At 36.6% G+C, this 18,593-nt stretch overlaps 1 protein-coding gene across 1 annotated transcript in view; it reads right to left on the bottom strand.

The window, feature by feature from the left end:
- The window catches only part of MALRD1 (MAM and LDL receptor class A domain containing 1), an 832,608-nt gene that overhangs the window by 690,779 nt on the left and 123,236 nt on the right, over window positions 1-18,593 (bottom strand). Inside the window, 3 exon segments of the mRNA XM_027847861.1 lie at window positions 1,450-1,547; window positions 6,597-6,743; window positions 17,922-18,129. Coding sequence (XP_027703662.1) covers window positions 1,450-1,547; window positions 6,597-6,743; window positions 17,922-18,129 — 453 coding nt within the window.

Below are 18,593 nucleotides of genomic sequence, written 5' to 3'. Positions count from 1 at the left end.
GGATTCTGAAAGTAATCTGATTTGCAACCCCTACTGATGCCCAATTGATCTCTTTCAACCTCTGGAGTCTGGGCAATGAGGTGGAAAGTGACAACTATTGATCTCTTGATGGTTTTCTGATTTTTACCACCTTGTGCCAGGTTAGGTGATGACAAGGAGAATTAGAGGAAAGTTACTGACCAGTAAATTAAATGTCCCCAAAACACTGGGGGCTGGCCCTAAGCTAGAGAGCTCAGGAGTTTGTGGAACCTGGGAACAAGATGAGAAAGTGTGTCTGATTAGAGGTGATTATTAATTTGGCCACTTTGAATGAGTCTCTGCCTCCTGGAATCCCTGGTTTCCTTCAATATTCATCTCAACCTCCACCCTCCCTATGTGACCTTCCTTGATCTCCCCCCGTTGCTAGCTCCTCCCTCTACCTTTGCCCCCAGTGTTGCTCCATATCTGTTTTGTTTAAGTCTTCTTTATATACCTAAATGAGGCTGCCCGTGCATAGAGGAATGACTCTGGAGTCAGGAAGACCTGAGTTCAAATCCTGCTTCAGACACTGACTAGCTCTGTGACAGCAGACAAGTCATTTAATTGCTTTCTACTTCAGTTTCCTCATATGTAAAATGGGAAACCTACCTCTCAGGGTTGATGAGAATAAAATAATATGTGTATAACATATTATAAACTTCTATTATATGACTATTATTATTATTATTACTATATGTATATATGTTGTTTCCCCTTATAGAGCGTAACCTTAAGGGCATGAATTTTCACTTTTATCTTTGTATCCAAGCACATAGCACCTTGTTAGGCATATAGTAGAGCTTAATAAATGCTTATTGATTGATGGAAAAGTTAAAGATTTAGGCAATTCACATTGGTCTATCAAGATTTTGTCTTAATAATTGTTTTGACCTCCCCTCCACATACACACACACTGAAATTACTGGTTGTTCAACTGAACTAACTCTACTATTTTATTGTTTTGGCATTATATACATAGTTTAAATTATTGGATGAACAAAAAAAGGGCAAAATAGTTAAAGGAAAAAGGCCACCGTAATTTTAGTATTACCAACACCAATTTCCAGTGTCTAAAAAGAGGGTGTACATTTTTTGACAAATGTCATCCTGGAATGGCAGGATGGGTGGGGCATAAAAATAATCATCCAATTCCTCACTGATGTGATAGCAAAACATTGTTCTGCTATTCACTATCTGGGTCATTTTAGGATGAATTACAATCCCTCAGAGTCTCAGTTTCTTCATGTGTAAAATGGAATACTATTACACTTGCATTATCTAACCCACTGAATTCTTATGAGGATCAAATGAAATGAAAACATTTTGTAAAAGGACAAAGCACTATTTAACATAAAGTAATGAGCTAAATGTGTCAGAGGTTTCAATTTAAAACTAGTGAATTGGTAGCAGTGATTGAGATGAGTTGGGTACCTGGCAGGGAGCAGAGGCAGGATGTAATCCAGTAAGGAAAGGACCACCAAGATGAGACAGACCAGGGTGTAGGCCAGCGCCAAAATAAATGAATGATCCTAAAAATAAATAGAGGCATTAGATACAGTTAAAACTACACCATTATCCACTTAGTATTAGGAATTCTTTTCTCTAACATTAAATCCTCCCAAATATCCAATTTATTTTATTATTCAGATATGACATAAATTACATTTCCACACATTTCCCAGTAAGCCTTGCAAATTACCAAAAAATTCTTTCTTTAAATTTTATTTTACGAACAATACTGAGTATTTTGATATGAATCAAGTCTAATTGATTTTTTTAAAAAAGAGTTTTTATCCGAAAACCCTAAAGAATGCTTTCCACTGACAATTGGTGATGTAAATAGACTCTGAAATCAAAATTAAATTAAATGTCTAAGCTCACTGTTATGTATTCAACTTGCCCTTATGAAATTCCCATGAGAGCTCTATTTTTTAAACATCTTCACAAAGTGGTGAATGGTATGAACCAATGAAATAAGCTCCCTTTCTCCCGGGGCCTGCCAGCTTGACATTGTTGTCTGTGCTAGTGGGGATGAAAGCTTAATTAAAGATCTAATCTGAACTTTGGCAAAATAACTGCCTTGAGATTCTGACTAGAGCAGATGCGCTAAAGGCAAAGGTAGAAGAGGATAAGATCTTACATCATCTCCAACCTTAACATACTTTGGCTTCTGTCAGGGTTAGCATCACTGAATAGTGAAAACTTACAAGGAAGCTTCCCCTGCAAAACAACTTCAAAGGCTTGAACCTGCCCTCTGATAAACACACACTGATGTGCAAGTTGGCAAGTTGCCCATTGTGACTGAACAAGAGCAGGTTCTGAATGCCACTTTCATAGATGTGTGTCAATGCAATTACACAGAAGGAAAGGGAATTCAGAGCTGAATGTCAAGTTATATTTGATACTCAGTGCCACAGACTGAACCAACCAGTAATACCCATAGCTATGCTAGAGAATAATAGGTAAAAACTTAGAGTAGTTTTTAAAATCTCAAAACCAAGAGAAGTTATTTAACTAGGGAACAAGGAAGAAAGTTAGTGGGGTGGGAGGAAGAGAAGAATTTCAAGGTCAATATCTGGAAATAAAGGAGAATGAATTTAGACAAATCAATCTCATATTTTGAATCTCAAATAGATAAAATGGCAATAATCAATTGATAAGTACTTATTAAGCTCTGACTAGATGCCAACCAACTGTGCTAATTGTTAGTGATACAAAGAAAAAGCAAAAACTGCCTGTGCCCTCAAGAAGCTTATATTCTAAAACATACACTAGGCAGTCTAGTGGTAAACACACTAGGCTTGCAGTCAGAGAGAACTGAGTTCAGACACTACCTTAAACAATTGCAATGATTTTGGACAAATCACTTAATCTCGCTCTGCCTTAGTTTCACCATATGCAAAATGATAAGGTTAAGCCTGATGGCCTCAATAGTTCCTATGATACTATATACATGATTAAAAACTGAATAATATATGTAATTATGTATACTCCATAGGCACATACCCAACTATTCTTAGTCACCATCATCCATTCTTTGGTTTTAAATCTAACATAGTTGTTTTTTTTATTTTATGTTTTTAATAGTTATGTAATTATCTGTAGTTATGTAGAGGATCCAGACTGGCCCTTTCTAACTCTTTCTAACTCGAAATGTTAAACTTGGACATCTAAAAATAGTAGGTTTGATGACATTTCCCAAAAATCCCCTACTTGAGCAATTTAAAACTACAGCAAAAATTGGACATTAAACCTTTATGAGAACCTGAATCAACAAAGAGGAATCCCAAAGGAAGGCAAAGCATATCCTTGGCACCTCTTCAATTTGACATCTTAAAATTTCTACCTGTCATTCAAAGCAAAAGAGAGATGTCATCTCCTATCTATATTAGGTTTTTTATAATGTCCCTAATTGTTGGCACTACTTCTTGAAATTATTACTTTGCATTAATTTGACAGCTACTCATATGCACACATGCTACATCATTCAGTAGGATTCAGGTTCCTTGAGGACAAGGGCTATTTCATTTTTATCCTTGAGTAGGAAATCATGGAAAGTCAAGGTAGAGAGTTTCCTAATCTAGGGATTCCATATACCAAAGAGATCACAGGTTCATTCTCTATTCTTTGTATATCCTGGGCCACTTAGCACTGTTTCTTATGTGTGTGTGTGTGTGTGCTTGTGTGTGTGTGTGTGTGCTTGTGTGTGTGTGTGTGTGTGCTTGTGTGTGTGTGTGCTTGTGTGTGTGTGTGTGTGTGAGAGAGAGAGAGAGACAGAGAGAAAGAGAGACAGAGACAGAGACAGAGACAGAGATGGCCTTAGTAAACATTAAATTGAATTGAATTGGTGGTGGAACTCTACCATCACCACCCTTCCCCCAAGGTGTTGGTTAGTTTTTCCCCTTTCCTTCATTTTTCTCCTTCTCTTCTCTTTCTACTCTTTCCCTACTCCTTCATTCTCTCCATTTCTTCTTTTTACTCACTTATGCTGAGAAGTCTGCAAATGCCAGTCTATCAGACTTTTATTAAGTACTTGCTAAGGGCCAGACACTGTGCTAAATACTGGGGACATAAAAGAGAAGCAAAAACATGGGCCCTGGCCTCAAGGAGATTCCATTCTAACAGGACAGACATCACACAAATAACTATGCACATACAAGATAAATGGGAGGTAATCTGAAAGGGAAGGCAATGGAAGATAGATTATCTCCAATTAACCCTGGGACCAAAGAGTTTGTAAGATCTAGTACAGACATCTTCTTCTGCACCTTTAAAAAGTCAAACCTTGTCTTCTCTCTGGTCTTCACTAGTTAGATCTGGACGATGGTCAAGAGAGAGAGACAGAGACAGAGACAGAGAGAGAGACAGAGACAGAGAGAGAGAAAGAGAGAGAACTTAGCTTTATTTTTATAAATTATTTATTGTACACAACAAAAAGGAGGTCTGGTGATATAAAATTTATCATAGGTGACTTACTAGGATACTTTCAGAATAAATCCTACACAGGCTACCATTATTAGGAGAGGCCTAAGTAACAATATATTCACTGTAAGATTTAATCCATAGTGCAGGGCCTGCAAATGACTATTATTTCAATTTGAACAGAATATTTGACTTGTCATTCCCTTACCCAAGTTTTCAGTGGCTCCATTTTTCTTATTGGACAAAATACAAAACCCTGCATCTTGGAATTTAAAGTCTTTCACAAGATGGTTTCAGCCTACCTTTCCAGATTAACTTCATGTTACCCTCTTTCATATACTCTATTTTCCAGCCAATTGACTTTTCCTAGCCTCCCCAAGTGTTTGTGTCTGTTCTTTTCCATCTCATTTTATCTTCCATCTGCTCTCTCTATATATTATTAAGTACCTAGTTATTTGCATCTCATCTCTCCCCATTAGAATGTAAGCTCCTGACAAGGCAAGAATTCTTTTTGCCTTTCTTTGTATCTGCAGGACTTAGCATAGGGCTTAGCACATAGCAAGTTCTTAATAAATGCTTCTTGATTAACTGCTTGGTTAAAATCTTGAATTTCGCAAGATTTCTAGTCTCCATGCTTTGTCCCAGGTGGTCTGACATTCCTGGAATTCGGTATTTCCTCAACTCAACCTATAGAAATCTTCAAGGCTTAAGGAAGGTGCCAGGTCCTACAGGAAGTCTTTCCTGACCTCCCTAGCTCTCAGTGCTCTCTCTTCTTCAATTATCTTTTACTTGCTAAACTTTACAAATGTTATATTCCTCCATTTAATTGCAAGTTCCTTAAGAAAAAAGCTATTTTAATCATGACTTTTGATGTCCCTCACACCTTGCTCCATGGCTACTGGTACTGAAATGAAAATTGAATGCCATTTTGGATGTGTGGTTTTCTTTGCAGAGGACACAGCATTATAGAGTTCATCACATCATAGTACCACTTTTTAGTAGATGAAAATGGTTCTTTCAAGTAGAAAATATGTGGTTCTTGATAAAATGCTCTTCTGACATCTATATCTAACTATGAGTAGCCTGGACTCTGTCTCCACCTTCTTAACACCACTATCATGAACACAAAATCTTAGTACCAAGAGGAAGCTTATTGGCATCAAAATAGAGATAAAGAACTTATTCTGTCATGACATAATTAACTGAGTTTAAAAAGTTAGTCTAACATATTAAAGGTCAAACTTTTCTTCTTAGTCTCTAGAGGCTACTATTAATGTCAAGATCAAAACTGCTATTCTTTAGTATTCTTCCTTAGAAATTACCAAAGAAAAATAAATCAGGATGATGTTAAGTAGGAACAACTGCTTTTGGAGGTCAGTAAACCACAAGCTCAAAAAACTTACAATTCGGTATCATTGTTTTTAAAATGTGAGCAAGATCTTAGGAGGTTTGAGCAATCATTTCTTTTCTTTTGCATTTGGTCGGCTTCTTTTAAGGTGCTAAGTAGAGCATTTTAAAGGGATATGGAAAAAATTACAGAATCACTGAAAATGAGCAGATTAAAAAGAATTAAATTTGTTCAAAAAAGAGAAAAGGTAAAAAGTAGCTTAATTACATCTCAGTACTTGAGTAGTTCCTACATGGATGGTGCTAAAATATTGCTCTCTACTTTCACAGGGAAGATTAGACAATTTTTCTTTGTTTTTATATGGTTGGAGTAGCTCTGCAAAACAACCTCAGCAAAATCTCATAATTTGAGGCCACTATGGAGAATTTTAATAGCAGCTTTATCTGTATTAACTGTTCTTTAACTTTTAGAAGTACAAAAAATACCATTATACTTTTCACTAATTCAATTCTATATATTGAGGAAAATTACATAGGGGATGTATGCTTACATATGTTTTTTGGTCACTGTATAGATCAATTAAGAAAGTCAGAGGAACCAAAATGTAACTTAAATAGTTCCAATGGTTAAATACTTGAATACATGAATGTGGAGAGACACAATCTATATACAGATCTTCTTGACTCCAAGCCCAAGACTAATCCACTTTTCTACCACGATTCTGAATACACATGATAAAAATGTTCAATTCAGCAATTCTCACTAAATTCTCAATTCACTGTAAGAAAAAAAAATGTAAAAGTCCTACCATATTCACTGTTCGTTGTATGATCCACGTGAGGAAAAGCAAATTCTCTAGAAGGCAATGCTTTTGATATTTTCCAGGGTGACTCGTTTGTCCATAATGGTTTCCAATCACAAAAATCAGACTCAAAGTTACACATAGTATAACTTGCTAGGGGCCCAGGAGGAAAAAAAAAAACAAACAAAACATAGGGTAACATTAAATAAAATGTTACATAACATCAAACCACATGTGTGCAGTACAGCTGGATCGTTACAGGTGAAGTATCATGCCAATTTTAAAAAGACTGTTTTCTGTCCATTGAGTTACAATTAGTCTTTCCTAAACCCGTTGAAGCTTAACTGTATTATGTGAGGCCTCACGATTTCCTAAATTCTTCCATTTAGTAGTCTGGCATACAACATTCCAATTGACAGGTCCTTTTTTAATTTAATGACACTGGGTGAAACTTCACTTCTTTTCAGTGAATAACTAATTTGCTTGTCAAACATAAACCTATTGAGTGTTGTGGAGGAAAAAAATTTAAAGAGACACAAATTTAATTCCAAGTAAGATCTCTTATTGTTTGGCTTACTTTATTTTCTCATTTAATAATTTTATCCATTTTTTAAATTTGTGCCATTTGAAATTGTGGGTGAATTAAACCTTCTAAGTTTTTTATTATGCCCCACAACTTTTCTTACCAGCATGTAAGTTAATATATTAGCAAAGGCTCTTCTCTTTATCACCAAAAGAAAATATATTCTGGAGGGTATTTACAATCCACGCTCTCTATTTCTTCACCTAGCCACAGGACCACAGCTGGGACACTGGGCAGCCTGGTTCCAGGGGGCTCAGCAGTGAATTAAAAATCAAGTATGGAGAAGGTGAGGGAAAAGAGGGCATTTGATTTTGTTGTTCAGCCATTTCAGTTGTGTCTGACTCCTTATGACTTCATTTGAGGTTTTCTTGGCAAAGATACTGGAGTAGTTTGCCATCTTTTTCTGCGGCTCATTTTATAGATGGGGAAACCGAGGCAAGCAGGGTGAAATGACTTGCCCAGACTCACACAGCCAGTTAGTGTCTGAGACCAGATTTGAACTCAGGAACAAGTTTTCCTGATTCCAGACCTGGCACTCTATCCATTACACCATCTAGATACACTAGGGTTACATGATTAGTTTATATGTCAAATTGGACATGAGGGCCAGTCTTGGTCCCATTCTTCAAAAGATGAGATAGATTGATGAGAGAATGGGAATGTTACATTGGCAAAAAGTCACCTTCTCCATCCACTTTTCTTAACTTTTTATTTCTTACGATGGAAGGTTGGTGAGAAAGGACCAGTAAGGGGAAGACTATCAGGAAATGACTAGGACACAAAATATTAAAAGCATCAATAAAACTGCAGAGGAAGGGAAGGAAGGGGAAAATTAAAGAAGAAAGGAAGGAGATAGGAAAGAAAGAAGGAGGGCTGGCAGAAAAGAGAAAAGAAAGAAAGGCATTTGACACTTTTCTCTATCCCAACAACTGTCTAGAGTCTGTTCTCTCCCACTGACACATCTACCAGCTTGTTAAGGCTTTTAAAGCTTAGCCTAGGCTAAGATTTGTTACTAACTTTATTTGTAACCTTGGAAAAACTACATTAAGACTTCTGTCTTGCACAATGCCCTCATCTGTAAAAAAGGAATGGCATTATCAACCTATTCCCAATGGTTGTGGCAAGGATGAGTTAATAAAATATACTATGAAACTGTATGCAAATGTTCTATAAGCATTCAGAATTGTTACTAGGATGTTACTACTCTTTGGGGGTATCCAGAGACACAACTACCTCTCAGTAAGTGATACCATGCAAATGAGAGGTCTGAAGTTCAGAAAGACTCCATTACCACTAGATTGAACCTAAAATGAATTTTCCATCAAAAACAATATCACATTCCTCATTTATATACCAGCACATTGCAGCAGCTAACTAGATCTTGGTCATTATAGAATTTTCACATTTATCTAAATAGGAATGCCTGGGCTTTTGATCTGATAGCTCATTAGTTACATGTCAACTGTTAACACATTAAAGCAAAATATGCAAACCACAATACTGCTGAAGCTATCTGTATGCTAATTAAATACTTGGACCTCTAGGTGCTACAATGCTTACTTAGGCAGTCATCTGATAAGACAAGATGAAAATGCCCAAATGGTATGTTTTGATTCTCTTAACTTATGCATAAATATATTTTTTCTCCACTAAACAAATTTCCAAGGCAACAAAATGAATAGCTTGGCTGCACCATATTAATCAGAAGGGCTTAGCAAAGAATGAGAGAAAGCCCTGATATGCCTACACTATATAGTTCCATAGTATTGTTAAATAGCAATTTCCCATTTCCCGGGACATTTCTTTTGTCATCACTGTATACAGAGAGGAGTTGACAAAATGTTGACACCAAAAATGTTTACATTGCAAAAGAGAAATCCCCTTGTCTGAATAAAGAGTGGCATGGTAGGGTTGCAGAGATTGTGAACTATCAGGCACTGGGCCTGGGTCTCCTAGACAGCTGCCCAAGACTTTGTAACTAGGCCTTTGGAACATGTTCCAACACTTCCTCCCTCCATGAAGTCCTTATTCCCTGCCAATAACCCAGCAGGAGAAAAGTTCTGCTCTGATTTTGCAGTCATTTATGAATTAGAAAAATGTACAGAGCCTCAAGTAGAACATTGGCCTGAACAGAGTTCTTTGAAGACACAATTTTGCGCTGAAATCAGAACGAAGGACTTGGCCCAGGGAATTCTCTTCTGCTAGCTAAGCTCCCTCCTCTCCCCAGCACACCCACTCTTCTGGGAAAGAAAAACTTTCCCCATGGGAGCCAGGCTATGCTCAGAAAAATCTGACCCTCATCACTATGGCTAGCACCCACTCAGCACTGCCTCATCTCCTATCAGTTAAATAGATGGCCAATGGTAGGAAGAGGGAGGACTCCAGTGGATGCATGTAAACAAAACTGATAGTGTGGTACAGACTGAGTCCCTGAGTCCAAATTCCTACTGCCACCTATTAGCTGTGTAACCTTAGGAAAGTCATTTAATATCTCTGAAACTGAGTTTGCTCATGTGTAAAATGAGACAGCTAGACTGTATGACTTCTAAAGGCCTATACCTACGATTCCCGTCATCCTATATAGAGACCATGCACATATATGTATGTTTATATATGTGTGATGTGTGTATGTACATGTATATACACATATGTGCACACACGATGGAAACTAAAACCAAAATCAGACCGCTGTTTTATTTCAAATGTAACTTGGATTAAAAAAAAGGATCTCATTATTTACATTTTATACTATGATATAGGTCAGTCATTTTACTTTTCAAAAAGTTTCAAAATGTTTAACAGTAAACATTACTGTCCTTGTGAAAGTTACTGCTTGAAATTCATCAGCATTCAACAATCTGAAAACAAGTTGGTCCTCTTCAAGAATGAAAGATGAACAGCAACAACAATACCATAGTGCAATTGGCTGTCCAACAGTCTGCTTTCCCCATGACAATTTGAGCATTCATAAGTTTTAGATTTAGTTGAGTGTAAGTATTCCAGAAAACGGCTGAGCTATAAATTATAAGTCAAGCTCAATCAGCTGAGTTAAGTGTGTTCCATTAATTCCCATCCCCTACATAATTCAGGAAGTTAAGGCACAGTGATCAAAGTTTGATCAAGTTTGAAGAAAGTCTTGAGAGTCAAATTGATTCTGGCAACCAAGTTGTACAATCTCCTAGGAGAGTTTTGGGTGCTAAAACATTAATAAAACCTGAAGAATATTCTATTCCTCTCCATACTGGATACTGCCTTCATTATCAAGTCCCTTTGAATATTTTTATGACTGTTTGTGATTATGGGAAGCACTCCCCTATTCATAATCAGAGTATGGGACATGACACCACTGATGATTTGAGAAAATGTGTACTGCATGTTCATCAGTATGATGAGCAATATTCTTGGAATATAATAATCCTTTCCCCTGCCTAGTGAACCAGTTTTGTATGTGCAAAGCAAAAGAGCCTCATTTTTTACAGATAAGGTAAATACTCTCCAATCTTACACTTTCAAATATTTATGAAGCTTCTGGTTCAGTAGTGAAGAATTTCTGTATAACATAAGAAAAACGAGACAGGAATGAATAGGCAATGGCTAATTAACACAGAAATGGATTGCTAATATTTTAGTTAATATTTATTGAACACCTATCAGGGCTCAATGGTATGCCAAACCAAGACATGGGAATATCCTTTGTCCTTAAGAAGCCTACGTTTCAATATGAAAAGTTTGATCCTATGCAGAGAACTTTTCAAGACAAGACACTTGAAGATATCATGCAATACAACATTATAGTAGGTCACATTTCTTTAGTAGCTCTTTATTGTTTACATTATAGAGATGTCAAACATGTGGCCCATAATATTCCTAAGTATGGCCCATACCAGTTATAATTAATCAGGAAATATTTAACAAAATAAATAAAAATACTATAAAAATAGATAACACTACATTTTAAAATAAGTCAATATGTGGCCTGAAAGGATCCTTATGTTTAGTTTAGTGACCTCTACTTCTTTTTGACTTTGACATCACTGATTTACAAAGTACTTCTGTGGCAATAATTCCATGAGTCAAATAACATAAACATTTTACAGGAAACTGAGGTAGAGAAAGGTTAAGGGACTTGACCAAGGTCTTTTGATCAGGATGCATCAGATCTAGCACTTTTCTGACTCAAAAGTATTGTTCCCAGTACCATACTCAGAGTCACATGCAAGATTTTACAATTAACCAAATGCAAATGCTGAAGACATTTATTTCTATATTATCGCAGGGCCCTGAGAATCAAAAGACTTAAATTTTAAATCTAGGCCTATCACTAACTAGCTGTGTGATGCTGACCAAGTCCCTTCGCCCAAACGTGGCCCTCAATTTCCTCTTCTCTAATAGGAGGAGGCAGAATTATACTTTGTATAATCTCTTTCAGTCCTAAAATCCCATGAAATCCATACTTTCTCTATGTTATTGAACCAGAAAGACCTTGAAACAAAAATAAAAAGATCAAGGGTTCAATTCAGAGATAAAATATTTGGTGCATATAGGCAATTAATAAATTCTTGTGGATTAACTGATAATAACAAAAGAAAAACCCCTGATGGCAGAAATCAAGACCAGATTGTAATGAAGTAACACACTGAATTTCCTATAGTCTTTACCATATCCAATATCTTACAGTCCAATGTTTTTTGGTGCATAGAGGAACTCAATGATGTATTTATCTATGTAGATGCTACAAATTATGTAAGGAAATAGAGTTCAATAGTAAAAAACAAAGAGACATATAATCCAGGTTTCTTAATATTTGTTCAGTAGTAAATGGACATAGTTATTTTTATGTTCTCTTCATTGTCTTCTATTTGTTATGGGAGGAAGGGGTATTAAAAGGTTTTTCCAGACTTTGGTATCTTCTCTTCCTTTGCATACTTTATAAGTTGATCTCTCAATGATTTCATAATGATGAGAATAACACACACTATATCTGGAAATCCTTAATAAAGATACAATTAACAAATAAAAAGCTTTCATAAGTAACATTCCACACTAGAGACCCCATCTCTATCTTCACGTGATTGACTAAAAGATAGAGAAATGCAAGATTCCATTGCACTATTGTTTGTTGACTGACAAAAAGAGTTTGATTAGGGAAAACAAAACACCACCTTAAAGGCTTACTTACAATGAGATTTCACTAGTGTATACATACAAATAATGCAAGATTTTTGAAATGTTTTTAAAAGATAACCTTGTTCAAACTTTGATCAATATTACCATGTCAGGCAAAATACGTGGATATTTATGCTTGTTAGAGATGTTTGCTACTGTCATGGTGGGGATGTGGTAGAGATTCCAAAATGAAGAGACCTTCTCTATAGATGATGAGGTCCTCCAGATGTTACTGCAGCAAAAGCTGCATCAAACTGGTTGCATCAAACTCTGAAATATTACAGTCTCCAGGATGAGAGTTGTAAACTCAAAAGAATTAAGCCAATCATTTACACAGAAGGCAATGAAAAAGTGTATAGTGTATGTCAGCAGGCAGCAATACATAAACAAAGACCAACAAAGAAGAATTTGAGTTAAGCTGCTACCAAAATCAAGCATGACCAAAAAAGAAGATGGATTGACCATGTGGCAAAAATCAGTAATGACCATTGATGGGACCCTGTACTTTAGTGTTTTCTCCATGCCAAAATAAAGTGAAGAAGGCCTTCAGCATGTTGTATGGACCCCTTGAGATGAATCATTGGGAATACATTGTCAAGAGTTCCCTAGGAAGGGGTTTAGGAGAGATTGGTGGCCATTTGAATCACTTAAATGAATATCCACGTTAACAAGATCACAGATACTTGTAAACAGTTGAGTCCCCTTTCAAATCTATTATGCAGCAATCCCTCCTATTCGTTATTTCTGAGAAGCATTGAGTCCTACATAACTGAATTTTATAGATAATTGATTTCATGAATGTCTTTTTTAGGATATACTTTGAAAAAATTGAGATGATACTCATGAAGAAAGGAATAAAAAGGATTTATTAAGTGCTTGCTACATGCAGAGCATGCTGTTAAGCACTCAGGATACAAATCAACATATAAGATAGTGTCTGCTCTCAAGGAGCTCACATCCTAATAGGGGAGACAATACATATGAACAATTTTGGTTGCAGGTCAGGTGGAAAGGCCTTGTAGTTCTTACGGTGCAGCATCAAAACAGAGCATCATATCTCTAATGTCACTCCTGATAAAATTATATCAGGTTCTGATTTGAAATCATTTGATAGTGCCAAGGACATTTATGCCAAGAGCTTTCTTTTCTAGATTTTCAGTAACTATGAATGTAGGCCTGGCAGGAGCAGTTGCCAGGGGGCAAATCCACAGGGTTTATTTTCCAAGGTGATGGCTAAAGACACAACTGGAAGAGTTGCTATTCCCAAGGTTTTGGGGTTCAGGGTCTTGAGATACTTCTAGTAGTCTGAAAAATGTTGGTAGTCAAGGTGGTGGTTGTTTGACATGTCCCCTATCTCTCCTTTGCCCCTTCAGCAATGCTGGCTTGCCTCCTCTGTGGATACTAACTGCTCAGTAGTTGACCCCTTCTCCAAGTGCATTGTTTTCTCAGCTAATGACTGGGAGAACTAAACTGGAAACAAGACTGGTAGTCTAGAACAGGAGTGAGGGGGATGCTGTCACTCCCAGGGTAGCTCACTACCCCTCCAGATCAGTATCCTCTTAAAAAGAGTATACTACTGAATAAAATTCACTTTTTGATGACATAGGGTCAATTATTTAACTGAGGTACAATATATTGTTGTTCTCAGGAATCATGGAAAAGTATACGGTTGTTTGACCTTATACTAAATGTTCTCAGATGGTTTCGTTTTTTTGTGCTCTTGTCTTTTTATAGTTTTTCTTTCTCTATCTACCAATGACCACTTCCTGCCGCTCTTGGTAGTCAGTGAATTAACTCTAACGATTCTGAAAACAGCCTTTCAAATCTGCTGCTTTCAAAATACCGTAGGCTAGGAAACGAGATAATCAAGCTTAGTAGAACGGTGTTTGAAATAATAATTTAGAAGTTCCTGGATGGGACCCTTTGTAGATTCCTAGGAGCAGAACATAGACTTTGTTATATCCATTTTGGTTCCTTCATGCCTTTTTTTTTTTTTGCTCAACTCAAGTTACTAAACTGAATTATGGATAATTGTGGTTGGGGTTACATATTCTCTGGAAAATTGAGGTGTTTAAATATAATTTTACTCATTAAAAACATTCTGTAAGAATGTACAATTTTAAAAATTATTATTTTTACATTATTGAATATATTATTTCATTTTCTTTATATCTCTGGTGCATTGCATGTGACCTAGTAGTTGCCTGCTTGATTCATAATTCATGTTAAAATGTGAGAAAGCTTTTGAATCATTCACATGGAGAGGAATTTCTCTGGAAAAAGAGGAAAGAACCCATTCTGCCTCTTAAGGACATTTATCTCCCCAGTATAAAACACAAGTTTCCCAAGGGTAGCATCTTTTTAATCATTGCTTTTATATTGCTAGAACCTAGTATGTTTCCTTGAACATAATAGGTATATTCGAGTTTGTGTGGGTGTGTTTGTATGGGTGTATACACATATATATATATATATATATACATGCATGCATACATACATGTGTGTATATATTTATACATGTGTATACAGACATATCTGTTGTTGATTTTGTTTAATCAGAACAGCTAGTTGATTACATTCTTTGTGAATTAACAATGACAGAGGCCCTCAAATATGGAAGGTTTTTTAAGTGCTATTCAGCACACAAAAGAGATATAGCAACCTAGAGATTTTATTCTTAAGCATACAAAAAAGATGATGCTGGAGGTTTTTAATGACATGGTCTATGAATTATTTTTGAGAAAAAATTGTGAATTGTAGATTCTAAAACTTGCAAGCTATATTTTAGTTTTAAAGTGGTATTCCTATTTATATTTTTTCTTTCTGCGATATGTGAAGGATAACACATTCCCAGAGGAAAAATAAATGTGTAACTATTAGCATGAAATACTCAATGTTAGAATAAAACGTGTAAATAATTGATACAGCATTTATAATGACCGTGACATTTTTATGTTACATCTGCTATACCAACTTGGCAGCAATTAAGAGAAAAGATTATTTTCCTTTTGGTCAAAGAGAATCCTATTGTATAGAAAATTTTAAATCCTTGGAAATAACAGTATCTGTTATCTGTTGTGGATGGCTGCTTTTGTTTTCATCTGTACTAGAGAAATGCCAGCAGAGTATCAGGAGATACTGTACTGGAGAAATGCCAGGAGGATATCAGGAGGAACCTTATTGAAAGAAGAGACTGGGATTGTGTCCAAAATTAGAATGTAAGACATGTACCAGTATACCAGGAAGGAATTTTGATCAGGAAAAGTAGAAAGCATGCTGAATCCTTTTAATTACAGGAACACAAATGAGAGTCAAAATGCTTAATTGAAAAGTGAGGTGATACTAATGTCTTTGATACCTGGTATTAAGAAGGATGGAGATTGTCAGAAAGATGAATTTACCTAAGAGAAGCTACCAAATGGTGAGCCCTAGATAGAATCCTATCACTTTCACAAATAATGCCTAGAATGGGAATTTCATTTCATACTTTAAAAGATCTAATCATGACAAGGGAGGCCAGGAATTTGTTGTGACCTATCCTTCACATTATGTCCTATAAAATCCCCAAGTAATGCCTGTTATACTTATTTTTTATCAAGGGGTTGAAAACAAACTATCTCAGTCATTTAAGGAACTAAAATTTACTTAGTTTCCTGACAGGCTGACCATTTGTAGGGTTCTCTCTCTTCTCCCTTTTGTGTCTGTCTGTCTGTCTGTCTGTCTCTCTTCTGTCTTTTCCCCTCTTTCCTGTCATCAAAAGCATTCTGTACACAGGAATTTTTCATTAAAAAGTTGGCATTTATCTTGCTGCCATATTTATCTCTTGTTCAACAAGATATCTCACTAAGTTAAAATCACCTCAGCAAAATAAATGTCAACTTTTAAATGAAAACTATTGTCCCTGACAGAGGCAGGAGATTCATTTATACAGAATATTTGGGTTGTAAGAAGCCACAAACATCTTAGTGACTTCAGCAAATTCTTAGATTACATAGTATACCCCATCATGGACGTCTTAAATTAAATTACATTTTCTTTCAAGTGAGAGAGAGGCAGCATTGTGTAGATGCTGGACTTGAAGTCTGGAAAACCTGTTTTCAAATTCTGCTCCGGGCTTGATTAATTGAATGAGTCTGGGCAACATGTACAAACTCTCTGAGCCTCTGAGACTTTAAGTTATAAATGGCCTATAATCTTCCTCTGGTGGAAGGAGTTCTCACAATCAGAACTTATAAACCAATGAAATTACAAGTCCTTGACATAGGAGCTTTCAAATACTTATCTTCCAATGAAAAAAGTGCTCCCTGGTTGGTATTGCCACAATGAAAGAGACTTCATTAAAGTTCAAGAGTATTGGTTTCTCTGACCCTTAGAAACCAACTCATGGCCGTGTCAAGCACACACGTGAATACATGAAAGGGGTTATGATGTCATCAACATGGGAAACTTTCAGTGTAAAACCCTACCAGGTAGATGCTAACACTTCTATAACTGAGGAATTCCAGGTCACACAGCAAGTAAATGATAGATGTATGATTTGAACTCAGGTTTTTAGCACTCCCCATTACTCCCACACTACTTCTGTAGGTGCCACTGTTGGTGATAAATAAGAGCCAACTGTTGGATTTCTATGGCTATTCTATATTGAGATAAAGTAGTCCTACTTGCTAACTTTCAACTTGGCTGGAAGTAGAAAGTACTAGACTCAGTGGAGATAGAACCCTACATAGTATATTGTACAGAGAGGTACAGAGAGTTTGTTTCCCACGCAGCACCCTCTTCCTAAGCACACAAAGTCTGTTCATTTTGGTTAAAAGAAGAGGTCTCTCATCAACGTGAGAAAATCCTTCCCACTGTTGCAAATGGGCAGCTCTCCTCTACCTTATGCTCTTAAAGAGTTGACTAGTACACTTTGAGGTTAATGGACTTGTCGGTAGTCAGTATTAGAATCAAGGCATCACATAATTTTGAGAGTTGAAAAGGAACAAAGCGGTAATCTTGTCCAACCTACTCTACCATACATAACAAATTTTGTCTACTCTCTGCTAAAAGTCTACCACAGAGGAAGAGTTCATCACTATCTGAGGCAGGCCATTCCACTCTTGGACAGCTTTAATTGTTCGGCAATTGTTTCCACATCAAGCCTAAATTGACTTCTCCGCAGCTTCTACCCATGGCTCCTGGTTTCACACCCTATAGTCAAAAAGAAGAAGACTAATTTCTTCTCCATGTAGTACCTCTTCAAAAAATTAAACACAGTTAACACATTTGCCCTGAGCCTTCTCTTCTCTGGGTCTTTTTGACATCAAGTTTGGCCCTTTATCCATTTCTCCCTGTTGTTCCTTTTTTAATTGCTAAGCAGGAAAAGTGGATGTAACCCTCACCTGGGACAAAGAAGCAAGTGAGCCTAGTGATCCCCTAAGGAGACTGAAAAAAATAGCATTTGAAAAATAGTGGCTTTAACAAGAATAAATACTGCTTTCCTTTAGCCAGACTTTTTTTTTAATGGATTGAGCTATGCCCCTAATCTGAACAGATGGACAATAAATAAATAACACAAAGACAAGCCTTAATTCACTCACAGCATGCTGAGGGGTCTTCATCACTATGGTCAGAGCAGTCCTGCTGGTAATCACATACGGACTCATGGGGGATGCACTGGCCACTGGCACAAGAGAATTCTTCTGCTCGGCAAGGACGTTGCATCTGTCTTTCTTCACAGGCATAGACCTGGATGCTATCCACGGCTATAAAACTTGCCTCGCTCTGTGTAATCCCTTCAAAAACAAACTATCAAAATCGAGTTTTAAACTTTTAATGAACACAAAATGAGTCTTTTAAAAAATCACTTATAAAATTAGGAGTGCTAATACAGCCTCTGAGTAATAAAAAATGATGCAGGATGGGCATTCCCTTCATATTTATGCTCTATTCAACATTACAACATAAAGTTTTTGCAAGTAGGAATTGTCTCATTCTTTGTACTAATGTCCCTGGTGACACCTAAGTAGCTTGGTGGGCACAGTACATACTGCATAGGATATGAAGTCACGAAGACTTGAGTTCAAATCTAGCCTCAGACACACTAGCTGTGTGACCCTGAACAAGTCACTTAACCTCTGTTCACCTCAGTTTCCTTCACTGTAAAATGGGGCAAATAACAGCACCTACCGTACAAGGTTTGTTTCTGAGGTTCAAATGATTTAATATTTGTAAAGCACCTAGCACATACTAGTGGCCAAATGAATGCTTAT

Source organism: Vombatus ursinus, unplaced genomic scaffold (assembly GCF_900497805.2).
Source record: "Vombatus ursinus unplaced genomic scaffold, bare-nosed wombat genome assembly UNPS02005459.1, whole genome shotgun sequence".
NCBI lineage: Eukaryota > Metazoa > Chordata > Mammalia > Diprotodontia > Vombatidae > Vombatus > Vombatus ursinus.
The sequence above is the reverse complement of the archived record's forward strand: the minus strand, read 5'-3'. Positions and strand labels throughout refer to the sequence as shown.